This window comes from Schistocerca americana, chromosome 6, assembly GCF_021461395.2.
Source record: "Schistocerca americana isolate TAMUIC-IGC-003095 chromosome 6, iqSchAmer2.1, whole genome shotgun sequence".
Classification (NCBI taxonomy): domain Eukaryota; kingdom Metazoa; phylum Arthropoda; class Insecta; order Orthoptera; family Acrididae; genus Schistocerca; species Schistocerca americana.
Genome location: NC_060124.1, coordinates 166290908 through 166317958, shown reverse-complemented (window position 1 = coordinate 166317958; position 27051 = coordinate 166290908). Strand labels below are relative to the sequence as shown.

Here is a 27051-nt window from a genome sequence, read left to right as displayed (position 1 = left end):
TAGTGCAGTTCGTAACTGATATAAAATCAAGTAGAAGTAGAGATGTTACGTTTGAGGCTTTATAAATGTAACGAAGGATCTGAAGTGGAGACACTTGAAATACGTTGCATTTGTTTGTTACTTTTGTAGCGGTGTTCGTAGCGACAAACAATTCGCGGTAGAAACGGCTTACGAAGTCACCGCCACACTTTTAATAGCGGGCCGACCGGTCCGCTGGAACAGTGAACAGAAAGATGAAAACCCAAACACTCTGATTAAATAAAAGTCGGTACTTATCTTTATTAATGAAGATACAGAAACACAGTGGTGAACTCCGTGTCTACAGAAATCTGTCTAGTTCGAGTCGGAGCGGCTAGGTCAGCGTCGGCTGACGACAAACAACAACTCTGCTGCGATGAACACACAACTGACTAGCAAGTACACAATTCGGTGGCGAGTATACAACTGAGCGGCGAATACAGAACTGTCCTAGCGCTCGCGACTCCAGCGCTTAAGAAGCCAGAAGCCAGCGGTGGCGCGCGCAGACTTGCGGCGATTTGCTGTCTCGCTGGCGCTGCTTATGCGGACGGCGTCCGGACTTAGATGCTGCCAACCTTTTGGCAGCGGGCGCGGGTGGCATTACTGGCTAGGATATAACAGTTACATCATTCGTCTGGCAGCTATTAAGATTGACTGGATTTTGTTTGGAATATCCCTTTATACTGAAAAACGTGTGGCACATACACACAATTGATTACGACATTAGGCCGGCCACTGTGGCCGAGCGGTTCTAGGCGCTACAGTCCGGAAGCGCGCTGCTGCTGCTGTCGCAGGTTCGAATCCTGCCTCGGACATCGATGTGTGTGATGTCCTTAGGTTAGTGAGATTTAAGTAGTTCTAAGTCTAGGGGACTGATGACCTCAGATGTTAAGTCCCACAGTGCTTAGAGCCATTTGAACCATTTGAATTTGATTACGACATTAACTGTCTTAACAACTGAATTTTGGAAATATTATCTTTTGATCTGTAATAATATTAAAATAAGATTATGTAGTTGTTATCGCTACATTCCCTACATTTCTTTCTTTCTTTGCAGAAAACGGAACCTCCAGCCAATAAACCACGATCTTGTTTAAGTAGATTGTATGGTAAGTACGTCCTTATAATATCAAAATACTTGATATGTTTCAATATTGAACCTATATAGAGTCTTTAGGTAACCTGTCATTTCATAACATTATTCCTTAGAATTATTTTTGAGTATTTTTATTGCTGAAAATACATTGTCGCATATAGTTAATTTTTTCTGTGTATTTTAGGGGGTCATGATTTTCTGGTGCAACACAGAGCAACGAAATCAGTTCCAATCAATAATAATCATCATTCAAGATATACCGTCTCTAGAATGCGGAACCGCGCACTTTTCTGATAGACTAAGACAAACTTCGGGCACAGGGCAGCACTGCCGCCCTCATATAATTCAGTACTTTCCCTACTACTAACTAATGATCAGTTTTATTTAATTTTAACTATCTGCCAACTGAGGGCTCGAAGAAAGCCAGACAAAATTTAAGTAGTCATATACCTTGACGGAAAAAAATCGCAACACGAAGAAGGAGTTGTGTGACATAATCGAAGGTTCGTAGGCGTGTTTCTACATCTGAACGATGAAGCCGTGTTCCTTGACTTCAGTAAGGCGTTTGAAAGTGTCCTGCATTGCCGTTTAATGAAAAAAATACCACCTTACGGAGTATCGGAGCAGACCTGCGATTGGATTCAAGACTTCCTTGCAGATAGAACTCAACACGTCGCTCTTAACGGAACTAAATCGACAGATGTAAAGGTAATATCCGGAGTACCACAGAGAAGTGTGAAAGGACTGTTGCTGTTTACATTATATATAAAGGATCTAGTAGAAAGCGTCGGATGCTCTTTAAGGCTACTCGCAGATGATACAGTTGTTTATACGAAAGTAACAACGCCAGAAGATAGTAAGAATTTGCAGAACGACCTGCAGAGAATTGATGAATGGTGCAGACTCTGACAGTTGACCCGGAACGTAAATAAATGTAACTTATTGCGCATACATAGGAAAAGAAATCCACTACTGTGCAGCTACACTATTGATGACAAATAGCTGGAGACAACGTCTGCCGTAAAATATTTGGGCATAACTATCCAGAGCGACGTTAAGTGGAATGACCATATAAAACAGATAGTGGGAAAATCAGACACAAGACTCAGATTCATCGGAAGAACCTTAAGGAAATGTAACTCATCCACGAAAGAAGTGGCTTATAAGGCGCTTGTTCGCCAAATTCTTGAGTATTGTTCATCTGTCTGGGATCCCTATCAGGTAGGAATGATAGAGGAGATAGAGAAGACCCAACGAAGAGCGGCGTATTTCGTCACGGGATCGTTTAGCTGGCGAGAAAGCGTTACGGAGATGCTAAACAAACTCCGCTGGAAGACGTTACAAGAGAGACGTTGTGCATCACGGAGAGATTTACTATTGAAATTACGGGACAGCTCTTTTCAGGAGGAGTCAGACAACATATTACTTGCCCCACATACATCTCGCGTATTGACCACGAGGAGAAAATTCGAGAAATTAGAGCCAATACGGAGGCTTGCCGACAATCATTCTTCACACGCACTATTCGCGAGTGGAACATGGTTAGAGAGCGAAAGTACCCTCCGCCACACACCATTAGGTGGCTTGCGGAGTATGATGTAGATGTAGATGTCTATTCACATTTCGCGCCAGTCGCCTAAGACTGGTGCTAGTAGCGAAACTATCAGAATGCAAATGAGCTTTGCTTTAAACACACGCTGTAGCGGTCGTGATCGTTATTTATCTTTGAGATTGAACGTACTGGGTTGCTATTAGTCAAGAATGCCTTTAAAGCAACAAAGACGCCATTATCAACACCTCATTGATTTTGAACGAGATCGTGTAATAAGGCTACGAGAATCTTATTGTGGCTTCTGCGACACTGCAAAAAGACTTGGCAGGAATGTAGCCACCCGCCAGGGTAGCCGAGAGTGCAAACGCGCTGCTTCCTGGACTTGGGTAGGCGCGCCAGCCCCGGATCGAATCCGCCCGGCGGGGTAACGACGACGGCCGGTGTGACGGCCAGCCTGGATGTGGTTTTTAGGCGGTTTTCCACATCCTAATAGGTGAATACCGGGCTGGTCCCCACGTCCCGCCTCAGTTCCACGACTCGCAGACATTTGAAACACATTCACACTATTTCACGGTTTACACTAGACGCAGACAGCTGGGGTACACTACTTCCATCCCGGGGGGTATGGGATGGCGGCAGGAAGGGCATCCGGCCACCCCTTAAAATTAACTATGCCAATTCCGTACTTCACCCTGCGTACAATGCGGGATAAATGCGGTAGCAAAAGAAAGAAAGAAAGACTTGGCAGGAATGTAGCCACTGCACACGACTGCTCGCAGAACGGCTCACGAGAATGTACGTTCGCAAGAAGACCAGGCTCCGGAGGGCCACGTTGAGTACCGATCGTGTTCGACGTATGGCTCTAGCTCATCGCACTGTATCTGCAGCAGTAGTTTGAGCAGTAGTAGACACCACAGTGAAGCAACGAACTGTACAAATCGATTACATCAAGGATAGCTCAGAGCCAGACGCCTTGTAACGTGCATTCCACTGACCGCAAACCACCGCCGTTTGTAACTTCAGCGGTGTCAAGCAAGAGCTCATTGGAGAGCAGCGTGAAGGTCTCTTGTCTTTTCTGATGAAGGCGTGTTCTGCCTCGGTGCCAGTGATGGCCGTGTGTTGGTTAGGAGGAGGCCTGTTGAGGGTCTGCAACCAACCTGCCTGTGTACTAGGTACACCGGAAATACACATGGAGTTTTGATCTCGGACGCTATTTCTTATTACAGAAGGAATATTCCCGTGTTTATCACACGCTCTCCAACTTCAAATTTGTTTGTCAATCTTGCAATTCGACCTGTTATGCTGTCATTCATTAATGGCATTCCAGAGGGTATTTTACAATAGGCTAACGCTCGCCCATATGCCGCTGTTGTAACCCAACATGCTCTACAGAGTGAAATTGCAATGAAATGTATACCATTAGCTGCTTACAGGCGTTGATAAATATCAACGGGGACAGTTGAAAATGTGTGCCCCGACCGGGACTCGAACCTGGGATCTCCTGCTTACATGACACACGCTCTATCCAACTGAGCCGTCGAGAACACGGAGGACAGTGCGAATGCAGGGACTTATCTCTGGCATGCTCCCCCTGAGACCCACATTTCCAACTTACTGTCCACACGCTACATTTGTTGTGACCCTGTCCACTATACTCATTACTCGCCGCAGTCAATCTACCGATTACTGCAAGAGTTTGAGCGATGTGAGTGCATACGTACCGAAGAAGATCATTGGCAGATAAGCCTTATCTATATGAAGATGTCCGAAAGAACAGATATCACCTTTATATATGCTCTACAGAGAGTCGATATGTTGCCTTGGCCTGCTCGATCGCCAGATCTGTCTCCAGTCGAGCACATATGGGACATCATTGGACGACAACTCCAGCGTCGCCCACAAAAAGCACTAACTGTCCCTCTATTGGTCGACCAAGAGCAACAGCCATGGAACTTCATCTCACAAACTGACATCCAGCACCTGTACAATACAATGCATGCACGTTTGCATGCTTACATTCAACATTCTGGCGGTGAGACCTTTATTAATGTACCACCATTTCAGATTTGCAATCGCGTACCTATGCTTATATTAATCTGTGATGTTGCAATGTTAATCACTGAAATATGTTACATAGACAAATTCATTCCCGAAATTTCACTACTCTACATTAACTATTTTTTGGCGTTTCCATCAGTGCCTGAAGAACTCATCAAAATATATATTACTTCTTCGACACAAATGCCAGCTGTTTTACAAGAAACCTTCCGCACAGTGAAACTGATTCAACACCTGGTTGCACATTATATACACACTGGAATTACCTTCAATTCGAGGATTCATTATTCAGTTATATCCTTAATTCGACCCCTCATTACAATCTGGTAGCATAACAATTATATGTAATTAACTAAACACGACTTGAAATAATAATGATTGGTCCGTAACATTTACGTTAGCATAAGGCGTAATTTTGTTGTTAAAAACCGTTTTATGACTATATGACAATGAAGATTTTAGCTAGATCACTTGAGTAATAAGCATATAAAGTCGTTACCGGAAAACTAATTTTTGCACAAGACTGAAAAGTTTGTGTTTTAAGTAAACTTATATACATGGCGAACATTAACGAAACCAATAAACTGCACGGAAGGGTTCCTGACTGGGAATCAAGGAAAAAATGTACTATGAACACATACTGTAAGCAGCAAAACGGTCCGGTATTCATGTCTGGAACAAGCCGAAATGGTGTTTGTGTACGGCCAAGCAGAGGGAAACGGTCGAGAGGCGTAACTCGGTCTACCAATCAGGTTTACGCACAGTCCTTCACCTGCTTGAACATTAGTATCTCTGAAGGAACCCATGATCACGCAAACGCCCAACAAGTGCTTCAAATGTTGTGTGATGTGATTTGTGACTGTGAGGGTTCTTGTTTTAGTATTGCCATGCTGCCTATCGACCGATTTCATCTGCTTGGCCGTGCACAAACACCATTTCGGATTGTTCCCGACATGTATAAGAACTATAATAACAAAAAATTCTCTCAGTTTCCACAACATAAAAATTTATAAGATATAAAATTAGAGTGTGCATTCGTCATTATCAAAATTCAACTTATCACTCCGATTGTGAACGGAGGTCTGCAGGACACGACTATGCGAGCGTCTAGCCAAGGGGGAATGTTATTTCTTCGTCATTTCTGCCTACGTTCCAGAAGCCACTCTTTTTGTAATTTATTTCATACAAGGGGAATACCTCAGACACGGCCATCAGATTCAGATCGTATTTGGCAAATCACTTGTGTACAACCTAAAATGAAAGACTAAGAGATTTTGGCTCAATACCCCCCCCCCCCCCCCCCCCCCCGCCTCCATTTTTGAGAGAAACATACATGAAGTTCATGACGCGAAAACAACTCAAAATTAGCAGGATCGATAGATAACTGAGCAACTGAGCATTTTTTATAATCATATATGGAATTCGTAAACACATATTTTACCAGAAATTAGGGAAGAAACTTTTACGACAGACTCATATATACCCATAAACAACACAGTTCAACTAAAACGCATCTGGCATGGCAACCAAGTCATCTGGCTGGGGAGCAGAGAACCTACATTCAATTAACAAATGGATTCTGAAGGACTTTTTTTCATTTGTATTACTTTTCGTATCGAAATTGATAGGAATAGGAGGATTCATACGGTACTTAAATTAATAAAGGATAGTAGCAATGTAGGGAAATACGTTTCTCCTGTTTCTACCAATTTCAACACCGAAAAAAAATTAAAGTGAAAAGAATATATATTCACAGAAAACATTCGAGAATCGAACACGCGTTCTCTGCTCCCCATCCAAATGGTCAGTGCTCTCTTTGAACAGCATTTACCTTAAGAGTATACTAGCAGCAGCCGTTAAAGTTTCTTCCCTCAAATGGTTCAAATGGCTCTGAGCACTATGGGACTTAACAGCTGTGGTCATCAGTCCCCTAGAACTTAGAACTACGTAAACCTAACTAACCTAAGGACATCACACACATCCATGCCCGAGGCAGGATTCGAACCTGCGACCGTAGCAGTCGCACGGTTCCGGACTGCGCGCCTAGAACCGCTCGACCACCGCGGCCGGCTTTCTTCCCTCGATTCCTAGGAAAATGTCGATTGCATGGCACAAACTTCAAAAGTGGTTTTCACTAAAACGGTGAAGGGGGGGGGGGAGTATTTGTCAAAATGTCTTAAGAATATTTTATTTTAGGTCCTACATAAGCGACCCGCCTATTACTAACCGAAACATCTGAGGCCTTCCCCTTTTTATTGGGAAGCGTTACTTTTCCTTTCTCTTTTGACTTCAACTACCTGTTATTTACGGCCGGCCGCGGTGGCCGTGCGGTTCTAGGCGCTCCAGTCCGGAGCCGCGCTGTTGCTACGGTCGCAGGTTCGAATCCTGCCTCGGGCATGGGTGTATGTGATGTCCTTAGGTTAGTTAGGTTTAAGTAGTTGTAAGTTCTAGGGGACTGATGACCACAGCAGTTGAGTCCCATAGTGCTCAGAGCCATTTGAACCATTTTTTTTTTTTTGTTATTTACGTGACCTGCTCGACAGCCCTCCCCCTGTACCCCAAACCCCTTGGAACCGCACCTCGGTTTTAGTGTCGTAACAATCGCTGGAAACTTGCAAAAACAAGCCATTTAACATTTTTGTAAGAAACTGTTGAGGGCGCCTTCAATCATCAGTGCTGATGAACTTCGGATATATATTCCTGGGTGGCTAACAATTTCTGCTGCTCTGGTAACCTCTGGTTTGTTTCTGGCATGAAAGACACGCTTTAACACCTAATCACTTCAGTTTTGGGGCTGGAAATTGTTGCACGTTTCATTCCATTTTTTCCAGTTGTACTCTGTGTGTGTGTGCAGACGCGGTGCCGTCGCGGCTGATCGTCGCCATCCAGTGCTTCGCGGCGAGCTGGTGCAGCTACATGCTGCGCATCAACCTCAGCCTGGTGCTGCTCGCCATGGTCTATCCCTCCAGGACCGAGGAGGTCGAGGAGGTCCTAGCGCCTCTCTCTGAGGACAATGTGACCACGTCTTACCTGGAACCACCTCTGCCAGACGTAAGTAGACCAGTGGGGTGAAGAACAGTCATCATCCATGGTGCTGGGTAATTTTGACAAACCAGTTTATAGTTGATAGATAAAAATAGGAGGTGAAGAGTTTGCTTTGCATAGCTCATACTCCTGGTTGTTGCGTTTAGCAATTAGTATGCCCTTGTTCAGCAAAGACTCTGCCAACAGCCTCAAGTAGGCAGTTGCTCACCCACTCAGACCAGTGACACCACATACACTCAGCTTCACTCCCTCAGCTACTTCTGTGCCTATTACATATAGATCTTTTAACGTTAGTGGCCCCCTCCGACACGTTTTCAGGTGTTCATCAAAGCAACAATGTACCTATACACCCCGGTGAACATGGCTATTGTAGTTTGTTAAGATGGGAGTGAGATACTCATCACGAAAATGCAAAAGAATCGGCAACAAGTGTTCACCAAGAACGTTGAAATAATCGTACTGGTTTGTATTCGTAGTAACCTGAATGTGTGGGCCTATGTCATGGTACGAAAAATACCCATTAAACATCAGAGAACTCCCTCGAGCTTGCACTACAGTCTCAATATACTGCGACTTAAACACAGTGTAAGACTACTGTCTGTAATACATTCATGCTGTTTGCTTAGCACGCGCTAGCTGGCGAGTCTGACAGTCTGGAACTTTCGTTACACTATGCGCCTTATTTCTGGTGTAGAAAGCACTATACAATTACTCAGGTATTGTTTCAATGTATAAGTGTGGCAACACAAAGAAAACTGGTATTCTGCGTGCTGAATTGTCATGACGTACAACACGTTACACTGAGGTGACAAAAGCCATGGGAGAGCTCCTAGTACCGCGTCGGACCTCCTTTCCCGCTTTAGTGCAGCAACACGACGTGGCATGGACTCAACAAGTAGTTAGAGGCCCCCTGCAAAAATTTTGAGCCATTCTAGTTGTATAACCGTCCATAACTGCGAAAGTGTTGCCAGCGCAGGATTTTGTTCATGAAGTGACCTCTCGATTATCTCCCGTATGTTCGATGAGTAGCCAGATCACTCGCTTGAACTGTTCAGAATATTCTTCCAACCAATCACGAAAAATTGTGGCCCAGTGACATAGCTCATTGTCATCCATAAAAATTACATCGTTGTTTGGGAACATGAACTCCACGAATGGTCTCCAAGTAGCCGAACATAACCGTTTCCCGTCAATGATCAGTTTAGTTGGATCAGAGGACTCAGTCCATTCCATGTAAACACAGCTCACACCAGCATGGAGCCACCACCAGACTGCACAGCTCCTTGTCCACAATACACAAAGGAATTACCGACTGGAATGTGTTTTCTTATAGGACAACTATCCAAGGATTTCCACCCAGTAATATCGAAACAGCAGACTCTGTACACAATTTATTAAATTGCCAATACTAAACTCTTTTAAATAACAACAAATTCATATAACTTACAGAACTTAAAAAATGGTTAAAAGAAAGAGCTTTAAAAACAATAACGGCTGCTTGCCACCATAAAATCAAAGAACCTTTTACAATAGTGCTTTTAGATTTTACCCAAGAGACAAAATCAAATAACAAGTTAACTTGGCATTACAATTTAAAATCATTTATATAAACAAACTTTGAGAAAGTTAATGGCACTTAGCACCATAAAATCAAAGAAGCGCAACACACAACCAATAAATAAATAAAAAAATAATAATTTGATACAACCAAAGGGCAAGGGAAACTCCCAACGCTATCACAGACGAGCGAGCTCTCAACACTTTGGAGCCTTGCCACTAGAAACGGTCCCCGAAATAAACCGCTGAGAGCTCCCCGACATGCCTCCTACAACTGCCCATCACTTACGCACCTTGATTAGGTTGTGTAACACACGACAGATAATATCAACACAAGATAAAATTCAAAACTTAAATAACAATATAACATCCCGACAGCACATGAGAACCACGGCGCCGTTAACTCGGGCGCTCTTAACAAGTGCCGGAACCCAACACACACAAATATTAATAAACAATTCTCGATTCTTAAAACAAAACAATAAAAGCCAAGCGCACACGAATAGTCAAACCACAGTCTTAGAAGTTCCTTAACGACACCAAATGCGACTATTCCACCAAGTTAATAATAGCACAGTGAGTTACAAATACAGAACATACCACTAACAGCTGTTACACAAACCAAATTGACGAGATCGTCTTGTTCAGGTCCCAGAAGACCACATATACCAAGCAGCAGTAATTCACTATGCATATACTGTCCAAAACCGCCTTTCTTAGGCAGACTTTACCTAACACATCAAATGACAAATATACCATACATGAATGCAACTCCGGGCAGGTAACAGGAACCACCTACGTGAATTCCTTCAAAAAGGAACAAACAGGCACCACCAAAGGTAACGCTGAGCAGACCGGGTAAGCAACGATCCACTCAGCGGAATATCTAAAAGATACTCCAGCTGAGCAAATAAATTAGTACCAACAGATATCGTAACGTACGATACACACACAGCAAAAACTTCCAGCAACGCCGTCCCACATCAGAATGAAGTTCAGAAACCGCTGCTGAAGCTTCCAGAGGAAAATCTGACGAGCCAACCGAGCCCACATGCTAACCTGGCAGACGACTCCAAAATTCAGCAACTAGTTGTCTCCGGGCCAGAGTATCACAGGACCCCAGCGGACCTCCACGTCAACCAGGCAGGCAGAACAAGTTCGCCGACTCCAATTAACCACCACCGCATGGCCATCACAGCGGCGAGTCGCCTCCGCCCCAGATCACTCTGCTCATATTGCGAGGCACAACAACCTTAGCGCTAGTCACCCGCAGGTCAGGCTGAGCGAACTTCACGTTCCGTGCAATACCCGGAAACCGACTACCTTCTCGCTTTCCGCCGGCCAGCGCAAACACACGCCAGCGACGTAATAGCAAATCACCACCGGAGCGCCACCCGCACCAGAACAGCGAACTAAAATCGATAATAGCGCCCGCTCTAAACAAGATCGCAGGATAGCGGTGCGCGCCATATCATCGACCTTAGTTGCAAATGGGTATTGATTGGAATCAATGGAGAAAGTGGAAAATTTGTACCAGACACGATTCGAACCTGCGTCTCCTGCTTACTAGGTAGATGCTCTGATCCCTGAGCCATCTGGACATGTTGGTGGTTGCAACTGCACGGACTACCCTAGCACGCCTCCCGTGAGACTCAAATTCTCAACTTGTCCACACACTACAAATGAATGGCCCCGTGCACATTGTCCTGACTACTCGCGACATTTCGCCGAGTCCCGTTAGAGTTCGATGCATCTGTACTGAACAGATCATTGACCATCTCGCCAGGTTGGAACTTTAATAGTGGAAACTATTTATTTACAGCTCGTACAAAATAGATACGTGTTTCAAAGTTTTACTGACCTTCAGAGTAGTCACCAGCATTGTGTATAACCCGTTGTCAGCGATGTGGAAGTCGTAGAATACTATTAACAGTGCCAGTTGTGTTGACAGTTCGAGTGGCGCAGTCTATTATTTGTAGCAGTTCTGAAGCAAACGCCGTGAAGTGTTTCCTTCAGTTTAGAAATTGAGTTGAACTTACGAGGGCTTCAGTCATGGGAGTGCAGAAGATGGTATAGCACTTAGCAGCCCCATCAGTCAAACAAATCAGTAACAGCTTGCACTGTATGTGCTTGAGCATTGTCCTGCAAAATGATGGTCAGGTCCTGCAGAAGTGTCATCACTTCTGTCGCTAAGCTGCTCGTAGTTTGTGTTCTAAAAATTGTATGCAAGCCTCATTCCATTGCTCGTCTGTGTGCTGCCGCTCAGCGCTCCTGCCGTGAAGTTACGGCGCCAGCACTGTGTGTTACGTTTAAAGGGGTACACTTGTTCATGTGTGGTCCTATTGTGCAATGCTTGTACCACTTTATTAAGGTCTCTACATGCTCATCTGATCCGATGCTTGCTTCAGCCTAGCACGGAACCGCTTCATCGTTTTTAAAACGTTGTAAATTGAAAATTATAAGATAATCTGAAATGCCTGACGAAAGCGAAACGCTTTGTTATTAAAAGAATAAATTGCAACCAAGCCTGTTTTTAATTCAAATATTCTAGATACGGTTGCCGTACCAGAAGACCTGATTGTGTGGAGGAAATTTAATGATAAATTATATATGTACCTCTAAAGGGGTGATTCACAAACCGTTGGAGTGACTATTTCTTGATCTTGATTTTATCGTACAGAGCTACATTTCCCATGTTTCAGTGACTTTGCCGTCTGCAAAGCATCCATTCTTTTAACTGTTCCTTGTCATTGATGTTCTGTGTCTCGTACTGCTGCTAGAGTGCCAGTGGACAACAGACGCTTAGATTAGATTAGATTAGTTTTTCGTTCCATAGATCCGTGCTGAGGAGATCCTCGAGGATGTGGAACATGTCAATTTTTTTAAGCTAAAATAACAATCCTAACAGTATGACTATATACAACACATAATTTGTTTGTATTAAAAAATTCGTCACTGGAGTAGAAGGAGTTGGCCACTAGTAAGTCTTTCAGGCTCCTTTTAAACTGATCTTTATTTGTAACTAAATTTTTTATGTTTGCTGGCAAATTATTGAAGATGACTGTTCCTGAGTAGTGGACCCCTTTTTGAACTAAAGTAAGTGTCTTTAAGTCCTTGTGCAGATCATTTTTGTTCCTGGTATTGTATGTATGAACTGAGCTGTTTGTTGGAAAAAGAGATACATTACTTAGGACAAATTTCATTAAGGAGTAAATATACTGAGAGGCAGTAGTTAGTATAGCCAGTTCTTTGAAGAGGTTTCTACAGGACGTCCGTGAATTTACTTCACAAATAATACGTATTACAGGCGCGTGGGATTAGCCGAGCGGTCTAAGGCGCTGCAGTCATGGATGGTGCGGCTAGTCCCGGCGGGGGTTCGAGTCCTCCCTCGGGCATGGGTGTGTGTGTTTGTCCTTAGGATAATTTAGGTTAAGTAATGTGTAAGCTTAGGGACTGATGACCTTAGCAGTTAAGTCCCATCAGATTTCACACACATTTGAACATTTGAATACGTATTACACGCTTTTGGACTCTGAAAACTTTTGTTTGACTTGAAGAGTTATCCCAAAATATTATACCATATGACATTATGGAATGAAAGTAGGCAAAGTATGCAAGCTTTTTCATTTTTATGTCGCCTACGTCTGCTAAAACTCGAATTGCAAATACAGATTTGTTAAGGCGTTTCTGCAGTTCTGTGATGTGCTCCTCCCAACTGAATTTATTATCAAGGTGTAATCCCAGGAATTTAAGACTGTCAACCTCTTCTATCTGCTCTTCTTCATACCTTATACATATGTATACCTCTTACAGGTTCTGATTTGCATACAGTGAGTCTTTTCGAGGTTTAATATCAGTGAGTTGGCTTTAAACCATTTATTAATATCCATGAAAATACCATTAGCAGATGTAAGTCCTGTACCCTCGGCCGCCCCGTGTTGCAGTACGGGCCGCGCTACAACTGGTCGCAGTCGGTGCAGGGCCACCTGCTGTCGGCCTACTTCTACGGGTCGGTGGCGTCGCACATCCCTGGAGGGATGCTGGCCGAGGTGGTGGGCGCGCGGCTCGTGGTCGGCGTCACGACGCTGGTCGGCGCTGTGCTGACCCTCCTCTGCCCGCTCGCGGCCGACGCCGGCGTCGGATGGCTCATTGCCGCCCGCGTGCTCATCGGCATCTGCGGGGTGAGTGTCTGCCTCATCGTAACAACAGCACCGGGTACTGCGTGCAGCAGAGGCACAGTTGGGATACGATGAAAGCATCATAACGCACCCTAACCTCGGCGAAGATCAGTTTGGATTCCGCAGAAATGTTGGAACACGTGAGGCAATACTGACCCTACGACTTATCTTAGAAAATAGATTAAGGAAAGGCAAACCTACGTTTCTACCATTTGTGGACTTAGAGAAAGCTTTTGGCAATGTTGACTGGCGTACTCTCTTTCAAATTCTAAAGGTGGCAGGGGTAAACTACAGGGAGCGAAAGGCTATTTACAATTTGTATAGAAACCAGATGGCAGTTAGAAGAGTCGAGCGACATGAAAGGGAAGCAGCGGTTGGGAAGGGAGTGAGAGAGGGTTGTAGCCTGTCCCCGATGTTATTCAAGCTGCATATTGAGCAAGCAGTAAAGGAAACAAAAGAAAAATTCGGAGTAGGTATTAAAGTCCATGGAGAAGAAATAAAAACTTTGAGGTTCGCCGATGACATTGTAATTCTGTCAGAGACAGCAAAGGACTTGGAAGAGCAGTTGAACGGAATGGACAGTGTCTTGAAAGGAGGATATAAAATGAACATCAACAAAAGCAAAACGAGGATAATGGAATGTAGTCGAATGAAGTCGGGTGATGCTGAGGGAATTAGATTAGGAAATGAGACACTTAAAGTAGTAAAGGAATTTTGCTATTTGGGGAGCAAAATAACTGATGATGGTTCGAGTAGAGAGGATATAAAATGTAGACTGGCAATAGCAAGGAAAGCGATTCTGAAGAAGAGAAATTTGTTAACATCGAGTATTGATTTAAGTGTCAGGAAGTCGTTTCTGAAAGTATTTGTATGGAGTGTAGCCATGTATGGAAGTGAAACATGGACGATAAATAGTTTGAACAAGAAGAGAATAGAAGTTTTCGAAATGTGGTGCTACAGAAGAATGCTGAAGATTAGATGGGTAGATCACATAACTAATGAGGAGGTATTGAATAGAATTGGGGAGAAGAGGAGTTTGTGGCACAACTTGACAAGAAGACGGGACCGGTTGGTAGGACATGTTCTGAGGCATCAAGGGATCACAAATTTAGCATTGTAGGGCAGCGTGGAGGGTAAAAATCGTAGAGGGAGACCAAGAGATGAATACACTAAGCAAATTCAGAAGGATGTATGTTGCAGTAAGTACTGGGAGATGAAGAAGCTTGCACAGGATAGAGTAGCATGGAGAGCTGCATCAAACCAGTCTCAGGACTGAGGACAACAACAACAATCAATCATGAAGCGGCATCTGTGAGGCAGTGCTTGATCGGCTAATTGCTTGTCTTGCAGGACGAGACCAAACAGTGAGGTTATCGGTCCCATCGGATTAGGGAACGATGGAGAGGGAAGTCGGCCGTGCCCTTTCAGAGGACATCCGGCATTTGCCTGAAGCGACTTAGGTGATGCAATGATTAGTGGTCAAGGACATTCCTGAAATGGACTGGCCAAAAGTCCTAACCTAAACCCCGTGGAACACCTCTGGGATTATTTAGAAAGTGATCTTCGCTAGAGAACCTAGTGTCTCATATCACTCCCTTCTCTTCTTTGGGCTCCGGAGGAAGAATTGGCTGCCATTCCCCCACAGACATTCAGACACCTCATTGAAAGTGTTCCCAGCAGCGTTCAAACCGTCATAAGGGCGAAGTGTGGACACACACCCCATTTTAATATCCAGTAATCATTTCCCGTTTATTTTCGTTCAAATAGTGTATACGCCATGAGTTACAAGAAATTCTTCCGTAGTGGGACTTCATTTCAACCACAAATTTATGATACAGCTGATCCATCTAATCTCGAACATCCTGTCTGAAACATAAGCTAAGGTGTAGTTTGGCATGAAACAAATATCGACAAATCTACATTTTGTGAAAGCAACTAACTAATTTTAACCATCAACATTCACACCTAGTATCGTCATGTTTCGACTTCTCTGAGACCTTGCTGACTTCACAGCAAACAGCTTAGTCAAAAGAACACACACACACACACACACATTTAGAACTAATCAACATGATCCATTATTTCACTAGCCATTAAAGGAAACAAGCAATTGCGGCCCAATATTTTACTGACCATTATAACGAAACAGACATCAGCGTGTACCCCGGTGTTGCCATCTTTGCCCTACTTGGTGCAAGGCACAACGGACCCTCAAATTAAGTGTCACAATGAAATTACCGTATCTAAATTGTTTCTGTTATCTTTATGTGAGTGTACAAAATGCGTGTTTAATTTAATTTAAATAGTAAGCAAGCTAGCCAGTGATAGCTGACAATTCAAAGTAAACATGTATTCAGAATTTCAATAGCATTCTAACACCATAAGCTGACAGAATGTTTGTGTGTGTGTGTGTGTGTGTGTGTGTGTGTGAGAGAGAGAGAGAGAGAGAGAGAGAGAGAGTGACAGTGGTTGTCATCCGCTGCAAGAGTGCCATTAATGAGTAACTTTCCAGTAAAGATAAACTTGTAGACGATTATAGTCCGACCATTGTACCTACACTTGGTGCAAAGCGCCAACGGTCTTGCCGCAATGGGAACACCCGTTTCCGTCAGATCACCGAAGTTCAGCGCTGTCGGGCTGACAATTCCTCGTCAACTCAGTATTTCTCGCATTAGCCGACCACTTCTTTTAGTCAGGTTGTGCCACGATTCCTATTTTCCCCATTCATATTCAGTACTTTCTCATTAGTTAAGCAATCTACACATCTAATCTTCAGCATTCTTCTGTAGCACCACATTTCGAAGGATGTTATTCTCTCTGAATTGCTTATTGTCTATGAATCACTTCCATACAAGTCTACAGTACAGACAAATGCTTTCTTAGAAGACTTCCAAACATTTAAATATATATTCGATATTAACAAATTTCTCTTTTACAGAAACGATTTGCTTGTCATGCCATTCTACATTTTATATCCTCTATACTTCGGCAATCGTCAGTTATTTTACTGCCCAAATAGCAGAACTCGTCTTCTACTTTTAGTGTCTCATTGCATAACCAAATTCCCATAGCATCACCAGATTTAACTCGACTTCATCCCATTATCCTAGTTTTGCTTTAGTTTATGTTCACCTTACATCCTCCTTTCAAGACACTGTCCATCCATTCAACTGCACTTCCAAATCCTTTCCTATCTCTGATAGAATTCATCTACATCTACATCTACGTGATTACTCTGCCACTCACAATAAAGTGCCTGGCAGAGGGTTCAATGAACCTCCATCAAGCTGTCCCTCTACCATTCCACTCTCAAATGGCGCGCGGCAAAAACGAACACTTAAATTTTTCTGTGCGAGCCCTGATTTCTCTTATTTTATCGTGATGATCATTTCTCCCTATGTAGGAGAGTGCCAACAGAATGTTTTCGCAATCGGAGGAGAAAACTGATGATTGAATTTCATGAGAAGATCCCGTCGCAACGAAAAACTGAAATTTCATGAGAAGATCCCGTCGCAACGAAAAACTGAAATTTCATGAGAAGATCCCGTCGCAACGAAAAACGCCTTCGTTTTAATGACTGGCACTCCAATCCACGTATCATGTGTGTGGCACTATCTCCCCTATTTCGCGATCATACAAAACGAACCGCCCTTCAATGCCATCCGTCAGTCTCACCTGATGCCGATCCCACACCGCACACCAATACTCCAGAACAAGGCGGACAAGTGTAGTGTAAGCACTCTCTTTAGTAGATCTGTTGCGCCTTCTAAGTGTTTTGCCAATGAATTGCAATCTTTTGTTTGCTCTACCCACCACATTATCTATGTGATAGTTCCAATTTAGGTTATTTGTAATTGTAATCCCTAAGTACTTAGTTGAATTAACAGCCTTCAGGTTTTTCTGACTTATCGTGTAATCGAAATTTAGCGGATTTCTTTTATTACCCATGTGAATAACTTCACACACTTTTCTTTATTCAGGGTCAACTGCCACTTTTCGCACCACACAGATATCTTATCTAAATCATTCTGCAATTCGTTTTGGTCATCTGATGACTTTACAAGACGGTAAATGGCAGCATCATCTTCAAACAATCTAAGATGGCTACTCAGATTGTCTCCTATGTCCTTAATATAGATCAGGACCAATAGAGGGCCTATAACACGTCCTTGGGGAACGCCGGATATTACTTCTGTTTTACTCCATGACTTTCCGTCTATTACTACGAACTGTGACCTTTCTGACAGGAGATCACGAATCCAGTCGCACAACTGAGGCGATATTCCATAGGCACGCAGTTTGGTTAGAAGACGCTTGTGAGGAACGGCATCGAAAGCCTTCTGGAAATCTGAAGGTATGGAATCAATTTGACATCCCCTGTTGATAGTACTGATTACTTCATGAGTATAAAGAGTTAGTTGTGTTTCACAAGAACGATGTTTTCTGAATCCGTGTTGACTGTGTGTCAGTAAATCGTTTTCTTCGAGGTAATTCATAATGTTCGAACACAGTATATGTTCCAAAACCCTACTGCAAATCGATGTTAGTGATACGGGCCTGTAATTCAGCCGATTACTCCTATCTCCCTTTTTAGGTATTGGTATTACTCGAGGAATTTTCCAATCTTTAGGTACGGATCTTTCTGTGAGCGAGCGGTTGTATATAACTGCTAAATATGGAACTATTGGATCAGCATACTATGAAATGAACCTGACTGGTATACAATCTGGACCGGAGGCCTTGCCTTTATCAAGTGGTTTAAGCTGCTTTGCTACACCGAGGATATCTACTTCTGTGTTTCTCATCTTGGCAGTTGTTCTTAATTGGAATTCAGGAATATTTACTTCGTCTTCTTTGGCGAATGAGTTTCAGAAAACTCTACTTTAGTGGCACTTTCATCAGTGACTTCGCCGTTTTTATCGCTCAGTGAAGGTATTGATGGCGTCTTTCCACTGGTGTCCTTTACGTATGACCAAAATCTCTTTGGGTTTTCTGCCAGATTCCGAGACAGAGTTTCGTTGTGGAAATTATTAAAAGCATCTCTCATTGAAGTTCGTGCTATATTTCGAACTTCTGCAAAACTTTGTCAATCTAGGGGATTTGCGGTCTTTTAAATTTGGCATGCTTTTTTCGTTGCTTCTGCAACAGCGATCTGAACCGTTTTGTGTACCATGGGGTATCAGTACAATAACTTATTAATTTATTTGGTATATATCTCTCAATTGCCGTCGATACTATCTCTCTGGGATAATTGCACATCTTTTCTACGCTTACGTGATAGGATAGGAAGGAGTGGAGACTGTCTCTTAAAAAGGCGTTTAGTGCATTTTTATCAGCTTTTTTTAAATATATGTACTTTGCGTTTCTTTTTTATGGTAGTGGGATTTCAGCTTAGCAGAAGCTTCCTTGTGGTCGCTAATCCCTGTAATCGTCGTGATACTCCCTATTTGTCCAGACCGAAAAGTTGTTTCTTCTTCATGACCTTTAATTCCAATTATAAATTTCTTCTTGCTTTCCTTCACAGATTTCTCCGTGTAAAGATTGAATAACAGTGGGGGTAGGCCACAACCCTATCTCACTTCCTTCTCCCCCACTGCTTCCCTTCATGGACTTTGATTCTTATAACTGTCATCTGGTTTCTGTAAAAGTCGTAAACGACCTTTCGCTCCCTACATTTTATTCCTGCCACCTCCCGAAAATAAAGAGTGTATGCCAGTCAACATTGTCAAAAGCTTACACCAACTCTACAAATTCTATAGCGCCGTGTTATTTTGCCTTAACCTACCTTCTAAGAAAGTCGTAGCGTCAGTATTCAGTATTCCCTTGCTCATTCCTGCAGCTCTCTGGAACTTGAACTGATCATCACCGAAGTCGGCTTCCATCAGTTTCTCCATTCTGTAAATAATGGGTGTCATTATGTTGCAGCCATGTCTTATTAAACTGATAGTTCGGTAATATTCACTTGCTTTCTTTGGAATTGGAATTATTACATTATTCTTGAAACCTGAGGGTGTTTCCCCTGTCTCATGTATCTCGCAGGCCTGTTGGAATACTTGAGCCATGACCGTCTGTCCCAAAGACATCAGTAGTTCTGAGGCAAAGTCGTCTACTCTAGGGGCACTGTTTCAGCATAGGTCTTCCAGTGTTTATCAAATTATTTTCTCATTATCATGTGTCCCACCTCTTCCTCATCTACTTCCTGTTCCCTTCTATAATATTGCCTTCAAGCTCAATGCCGTTGTATGTCCCTTCTATGTGTTCCTTTCAACATTTTCCTTCTTTGCTTTTGGTTTTCCATCTGAAGTGCTGATATTCATACAGCTGCTCCTCTTGTCTTCAAAGAACGCTATAGTTTTCCTGTAGGCGGTTCATTAGCCAAGGAAGAATTACATCAGAGAGACTTTATAAAACTGATAATATGGTTACCGATATCATTATTCATTCCTTTGCTTGTAATCTGTCATATGAATTTGTTACATGCCTTCATTCTATAACTGGAGCTCTTCCACTTAAAATGTCTATGCCAATATTCTTATCTTTTTTTACAATCACAACCATGTTTTCTTGATTGTTTTCTTGTAGACAGAAGTCACGGTTTCATATTACGTAATCACACACCTCAATTTTGATAAAAAAATCCCAGCGTTAATCACCATCCATAAGATAACTGTCATCTACACAAAGTTGCTGAAATATCTCAAACAGCTCACGCTGAAGAATTTACCAAGTAGGTAACTGTTAAATACGTCACACATTTCCTGCTTTAACACTGCAGGCTGTACCTTCTCCAATTGTTCTTAGCAGTACACCAGCACACAGCTCCTCCCCTCTGACAGCAACCTGATACACGCGCAGCCCTTGTCTCTATAATGCAAAATATGACACAAGCAAGTCTGAATGCATCAGCAACTCTCCATTTGTCAGGGACCATGCTGACTAAGCATATGTATACATCGTATCACAGTACCCATTAAATAACAATGATGCAACTTCCAGTTACAACTCCTAAATTTAGAAGAAGTCTTGACTCATCTGAGAGCTTTCTGACTGAGCAAACACACGCATCTCAGCATAGTCCCCCTGAGATCACACACACGTGCCAAGGAAGGAGGGAGGAGATGTGGAAGGGGTGCTGCATGTCTGTGGTGACAGGGAACAATGGGAGGCAGGAAAGCAATGGGGTTTCGAGCTATAAGTACAAACTGACCTTTGAATTTTAAGTTGTCTACATACATGGCAAGGGAGATGCAAATTCAACTTTGACCTTTGGGTTGTGTAGATACAGGACTGGAGGAAATTCATGATGCCATCATGTCCCACCTCTTTCCTAAATCTCATCCACTCTCTACTCTCCCCTTCCCCTTCCTCCCCCCCCCCCTGTCCCTCTGCCCATCTGCTCTCCTAATTCATGCTGTACCCTCCCCCTCCTCTCCCCTCTCTGACAATCACAGACCAATATTTTACCAGCCACTAAAACGAAACAGCCAATCATTATGTGCCCTAGAACCACTACTGTGTCAACATTCACAGAACCCACACAGTTTCATCAGCATCATCATCACTCAACATAAACATAACACCAGACTATACATGCATTCATTACGCTCACCTACACTCTACAAATACACAAAAGACATAATTGCCACATATGTGCGAGGTGAGAGGCACTGTGTGTGGTGAAAGAAACCCCTTTCCAGCTCTGCAGCTAAACTACTCCTTGAGGTCTCCCAGACAACAGTGGCATACGACTTTACTTTTTACTATCCTAACCATATTAATGTGGCAACAAAAATGTTGGGTGTACTCATCTATCTATCTTCATTCCTGCTAGCATTTGCCACAACTTCAAAGCAAGTCGTCTGAAAGGTAGGCTCTGCAATAGTGCCAAATAGCAGACATACTTCAAAAAGGGCACATTTCAGTGCAAATAAGCAATACCCAACTCATATAGAACAATTTATTGCAGTATGCTAGGTAACCCCGAGATGTACTTCTAGGAGTGTTTGCACTGACTGGCTCGTTAGATAGTCCTGTGTTGTTGACAGGGTCCGTTGTACCCCTCCCTGCATGCTCTGGTGGCGCAGTGGGGGCCGCCAGAGGAGAAGGCCAAGTTCGTCTGGAGTCTGCTTGGTGAGTTAACGCTAATTTTATGTTCCGTTAACGTCACAGAATACTATACATGTAACTGTGAGGCATTCTCAAAAAATGACAAGAGTTTTATAACAAATATTGAACAGTGAACTACCACAAAACTGCTTAAATAATGGGATTTAGCTATTTCATATAACAAAGATGGTAATTTTACCAAACAGTGAGGTGAATACAACATCTTATAATACGTATTACCACATTTTGCAATTGGAATCCTGACTCAGTTATAGAACGCCCCGATCTTTGTTGTGGCTGCACAATGGTAATTGTGAGAGTTTGATTCCAAAAGGGTTCCTACATTATTAAATTCAATATCAAGAGAGCAGGGAAATTTTTCGCACACATAGTAAAACTTATGTACGTCATCCCCACAAAAAGTCGCTCTACAAGACATGTCTCATGTACAGTACACAGTTTCCAGGTGTACATAAATAGCTAAAACAGTAATATAAAGTGTTACCAGTCACTGTTTATTTATCTCTAAGACGCGTTTCAAAAGTTTAAACCTCCATCATCGGGTGGATTTACATCTGTTAGTATGACATGTGTTTGTGTGTTGTGTTACTATTTTTTGCAGGAACTTGTGGCACTGTCTTCAGTGGTCACAGGTTCCTTTCACTGGCATAACACATCACATATGATGGTTTAATGTGATCAGAGGTGTGGATGGCGCCATCAGAGAGGAGAAGATCAATGATCAGGGAGGCGGCACACTGGGTTGAGGAGGACAAGGTGAAGTGGATGAGAGGAAGTGTTGAGACTGCGAAGGAATGAGGATAGGGAGTCTTGGCCCCAAGTCCAAATCATGAGGATATCATCAATGAACCTAAACTGGACCAGGGGTTAGGGGTTTTGCGAGGCTAGGAGGGTTTGTTCTAGATGGCCCATAAGTGGGTTGGCATAGGATGGTGCCACACAGGTGCTGTGCTGTGCCGCCAGTTTCTTTGTATACCTTTCCTCTAAAGACGGAGTGGTTGTTTGATACGATAATGTCAGTAAGGTGTATGAGTAATGAGGTAATGTATCGGGAGTCTGAAGGACACTGGGAGAAGTAGTATCAACAGGGACAAGACCATGGGCATTAAGGAAGTGGCATCAACAGTGACGAGTAGAGATCCAGGAGATAAATGGGTGGGGATGGTGGGGAGTTGGTGAAGGAAGTGGTTGGTATCTTTGACCTGTGAGACTAGATTTTGGGCAATCGGTTGGAGGTGTTGGTCAGTGAGAGCTGAAATTCTTTCAGTGGGAGCACAATAACTAGCTATAATGGGTTGTCAGGATTGTTGGGTTTGTGGAGTTTAGGGAGAATGTAGAAGGTGGGTGTGCAGTGTGTCATAGGGGTGAGGCTGGAAATGAATTAAAGGGAGAGGTGCTGGCAAGAGCTAGAAACTTTAAACAGGGATTGGAGGTTATGTTGGACTTCTGGGATAGGATCTCTTTTGTTGCAAAGTTTACATGTGGAGTAGTCAGACATCGACCATAGAAAGCAGCGAGGAAGTCTGGCGAAGAAGTAGTGAATGATATAAGTTTGTTGGCTTCCGTGGCCGGTTCATTTGGATAAAATATTAAGAGTAAACAACAGCGAACCGCCCCGAAGAGGACCTCAGAAACTCAACTGAAACATCGGCAATGTCATTTTATTAGTTTTCAATGACATGGCCCAATACCTAAAAATTATATTTATCAAAAAGAAGTGGATGACTTCTCCTCCGCATTGGTCAAGCGAACTCAGATCTAATAGCTTTGAACTTCATTGATCGCCAGAGTTCTGCTTTCAAAGTACATCGTAAAGATATGATTTACTATACTTTCAAAGCCACCCAACAGACGAAAACAGTTAACCTTAAAACAAGTGTACAGTAATTCTAACATGTAATGTACTGAAGTATTACCGTGTTTCTTGCTAAGCGAGTCTGTGGGTGAAATTTAAGCCTGGTTAAATTAGAATGGAGAGTTTACATTTCAGATATATATGTACTAAGATAATGTCTCGTACTAATGGCAGCTCGTAACCATACATTTTCGGTTATCTAACAAACGGCACGTACGCGGACGTATATTCAATAAAACAGTTTTCCTTCTATTATTGTATACTGTCACCTGTGTCAGTTTAAACTGTTAATTATGATACCCTGTACAATAACTTAATGCTACTGTTGTCAACACTTATACCACAACAGGACCGTTAATTCTTTAGTAAACGATGCAAGTACACGTTCAACACTAGATCTGACTAATTGTGTGCTAGACGCTCCAACGGTTCTCAGGAGGGACCTTCGGCACGGTGGTGACGTGGCCCATCTGCTCGGCCATTATCGAGGCCCTGGGGTGGAAGGCGAGCTTCTACATCCTCGGCGGCATCGCGGGCGTCTGGAGCATCCTGTGGTTCGTGACGGTGTACGACTCTCCCTCCAGACACCCGCGCATCGCGCCCCACGAGCTCAACTACATCACCACCAGCATCGCGGGCACCGTGTCCCCGGAGAAGGTGAGATCTACTACCCAGTCCACATTGTTGGAAAACAGAAACATTGTAGATTATCGTTGTGTATTGAGCCTTTCGCTGCAAAGTGTACACCAGCACTAGATTTACTGTGCTGAACATTGCCCACCCCTTGTCAGACCCCCTAAGCTGACCATTTCTGTCACACTAGAGATTATGGTCGCTTCTGTATTTCTTTACCTATTGACATTCACAAACCTTTATAATGAAGGACAGTAGTGCATTTCTTAAATTCTAAACATGGAACAAAACGTTTTCCACATCACATTGTTTATAACTGTTTCCACTTTGGTTCTGCTAGTTGTTCTTGCTGCAAACGACGCATCTTCTCAAAGAGTGCCTTTCTGATCGTGATGATTCAACAACACTAGGCAAGTTCTCACATTTGGAAGACGTCTTCCTCTCTCGAAGGCCGACTTCTTAAATTTGTTCTTTTCTGTGCTGTTTCTCTAGAATTTCATGAATAATAATTACATATAACTCAGCCACTGACAGGTTTTTTCTCGTAAGGACTAGTTAAATAACTTAAAGATGGTCAGTACAGGTTAAGAGTTCGGCTCACAACACAGATTTCTGCTTGGCTTCTATTACACAAATAATTAAGTCTGTGAAATGCTGCAAGTCTGTGGATAAAACCCAAATTCGCCGTACTGCTAAAATTCGTCGTGCTAAAATGAGAAGCCTATTCAAACATGAAACACAGCACAAGCTCGCAGCACAGGTTATCAACAAACTGCTTCGAAGTTCTAAGAATGTAGTCTGAATACGACACTGATTTCTTGTCACTGCAGGGCAGCTTTTTGGTGCTCCAGACACCACGAGATCACGCGAAATCACGTGACGCGCCGGAGGAGGGAGTGTCTCTGGCCTGTTTCTGTGTACTCACTGCCTCCTGCACGTACAGGGATAGGCAAAATAATGTGAACATCTGTACTTACTTGGGAATGGTTTATTAATAAGGGGTTGGCTCCCCATTTGCCCGTAATACAGCTGCGTTTCTTCTTAGAATACTGGCATATAATGACTGTGTAGTCTCCACGGAATGTTATGCCACTCTTCGATCAGAACCTCTTCTAACTCCTGTAGTGACGAGGGAGGCGGAAATCTCCTCCGGGGTCTGCGCTCCAATATCGCCGACAGCGTTCGATAATGTTCTAGTTCGGGGACTTTGCTGGACATGGAAGATGCTGCAGTTCAGTTGCATGCTCCTCATACCGCGATTGTACTGTCCTGCCTGTGTGAATGGGTGCATTATCGTCCTTAAATGTGGCATCACTGTTGGGGAACAACATAAGAGGCATAGCACCACCCACTATCCGCAGACAAGTAGCCGCCGAGATCGAAAGATCAAAACAAAAGAATGATCCTCGACCCCCGATGCATATGCACCGAAAACAACGTGTCCGGCTGAAATCCCGCAGGAGTTTCATTGAAACTGCTGAAGAGCTCGCCACCAAGCCCGGCGCAAGGCGGCTATCTCTTTGGGAAGAAATGGTGCCACACTCCACAATGGAACTACTTGAGGAGGGATCTGCAGGATTTCAACTACCTTTTAGAACTTGGAGGTCACTAAACCGGCTGCGCACTGGAGTAACTGGGTGCAAATCAAACCTATTTAAATGGGGTTACAGTGATAGCGATAGGTGTGAATGCGGAGCAATACAGGATTTGAACCACCTACTGATTTGCCCAGATATGTCTATAACATGCACTAAAGATGCAATGACAAAGCAAACTACGTTGCTAATTACTGGGAAGGGAAGATATAATTGGTGCATCCGGATACGGAAGAAGAAGAAGCTAATCGGGCCCCCACAATCTGCCCTGTTTGGAACTCTCTTAGATCTTTCATTGCGCGTCGACTTCGGCCTCTGAATGCAAATACGAAGCTGGCCGCAGTGGGCGAGCTGTTCTAGGCGCTTCAGTCTGGATCCGCGTGACCGCTACGGTCGCAGGTTCGAATCCTGCATCGGGCATGGATGTGTGCGATGTCTTAAGGTTAGTTAGGTTTAAGTAGTTCCAAGTTCCAGGGGACTGATGACCTCGGATGTTAAGTCCCATAGTTCCCAGGGCCATTTGAACCATTTTTTTGCAAATACGAAGTGTGCACTAATCGTAAACAACCTGCACTGATGTCTAGTCCATACTGATCACGCACAGTCCAGCGCGACACGTGCCTTACCTGCGTTGTTGACCGCCAAACACAACCATCCCATTACTACCGCTGTTCACATGATTTTGCATATCCCCTGTATGTGGCACCGCCGATTGTGGGAGTCAGTAGAGAGTCTGTCTACCTGAGTCACTAGTTACAGCATGAGCTAAAAAGGAATTTTTATATCATTTCATGTTTTTTGCAATACACTCACTTACGCCTAGTGTCTTGTCACATCTGTCTACGGCTCCCATTGACTGGCAGTCCAACACCCATTTCGGTTTCAGTTTTTCAAAATTTATTTTCTCCTGTTGCTACCGTTTCACCTGCACGACATATGAAATATATATATATATATATATATATATATATATATATATATATATATATATATATATATATATATATATATACGTCCCTCCAGTCGCGCCACTTCAATACCAATACCTTCCTCGTTTGGCCAGTTTCCAGATCTCTCACCTGCAACTTGCGTTTGAGGTTCTTTACTGACGGAATGTGTCCCTACTGCATTAATTTCTCAATTACACAAGCACTTGAACATATCTGGACTCGTGTACCAGTTGTCAACGTACAGAGTGTGTCCTCCTCCTACGTAAGATCCCAGAAATGTTGCTACTATATTGTCTATTTTTTTAAGTAGCCTTCAGTGGTTACTACGTCGGTCGTTGCACCGGTGTAATCTTAAATATCGCGAACAAATCCTGTTTCAGACTCACA

General features: G+C 43.3%; 1 protein-coding gene across 1 annotated transcript in view; it reads left to right on the top strand.

Annotated features, from left to right (window-relative positions):
- Positions 1–27051, top strand: part of LOC124620030 (putative inorganic phosphate cotransporter) — a 150428-nt gene that overhangs the window by 28852 nt on the left and 94525 nt on the right. The window contains exons 2-5 of the mRNA XM_047146696.1: positions 7579–7775; positions 13271–13507; positions 21550–21634; positions 23923–24143. Coding sequence (XP_047002652.1) covers positions 7579–7775; positions 13271–13507; positions 21550–21634; positions 23923–24143 — 740 coding nt within the window. The remainder of the gene's footprint in view (positions 1–7578; positions 7776–13270; positions 13508–21549; positions 21635–23922; positions 24144–27051) is intronic.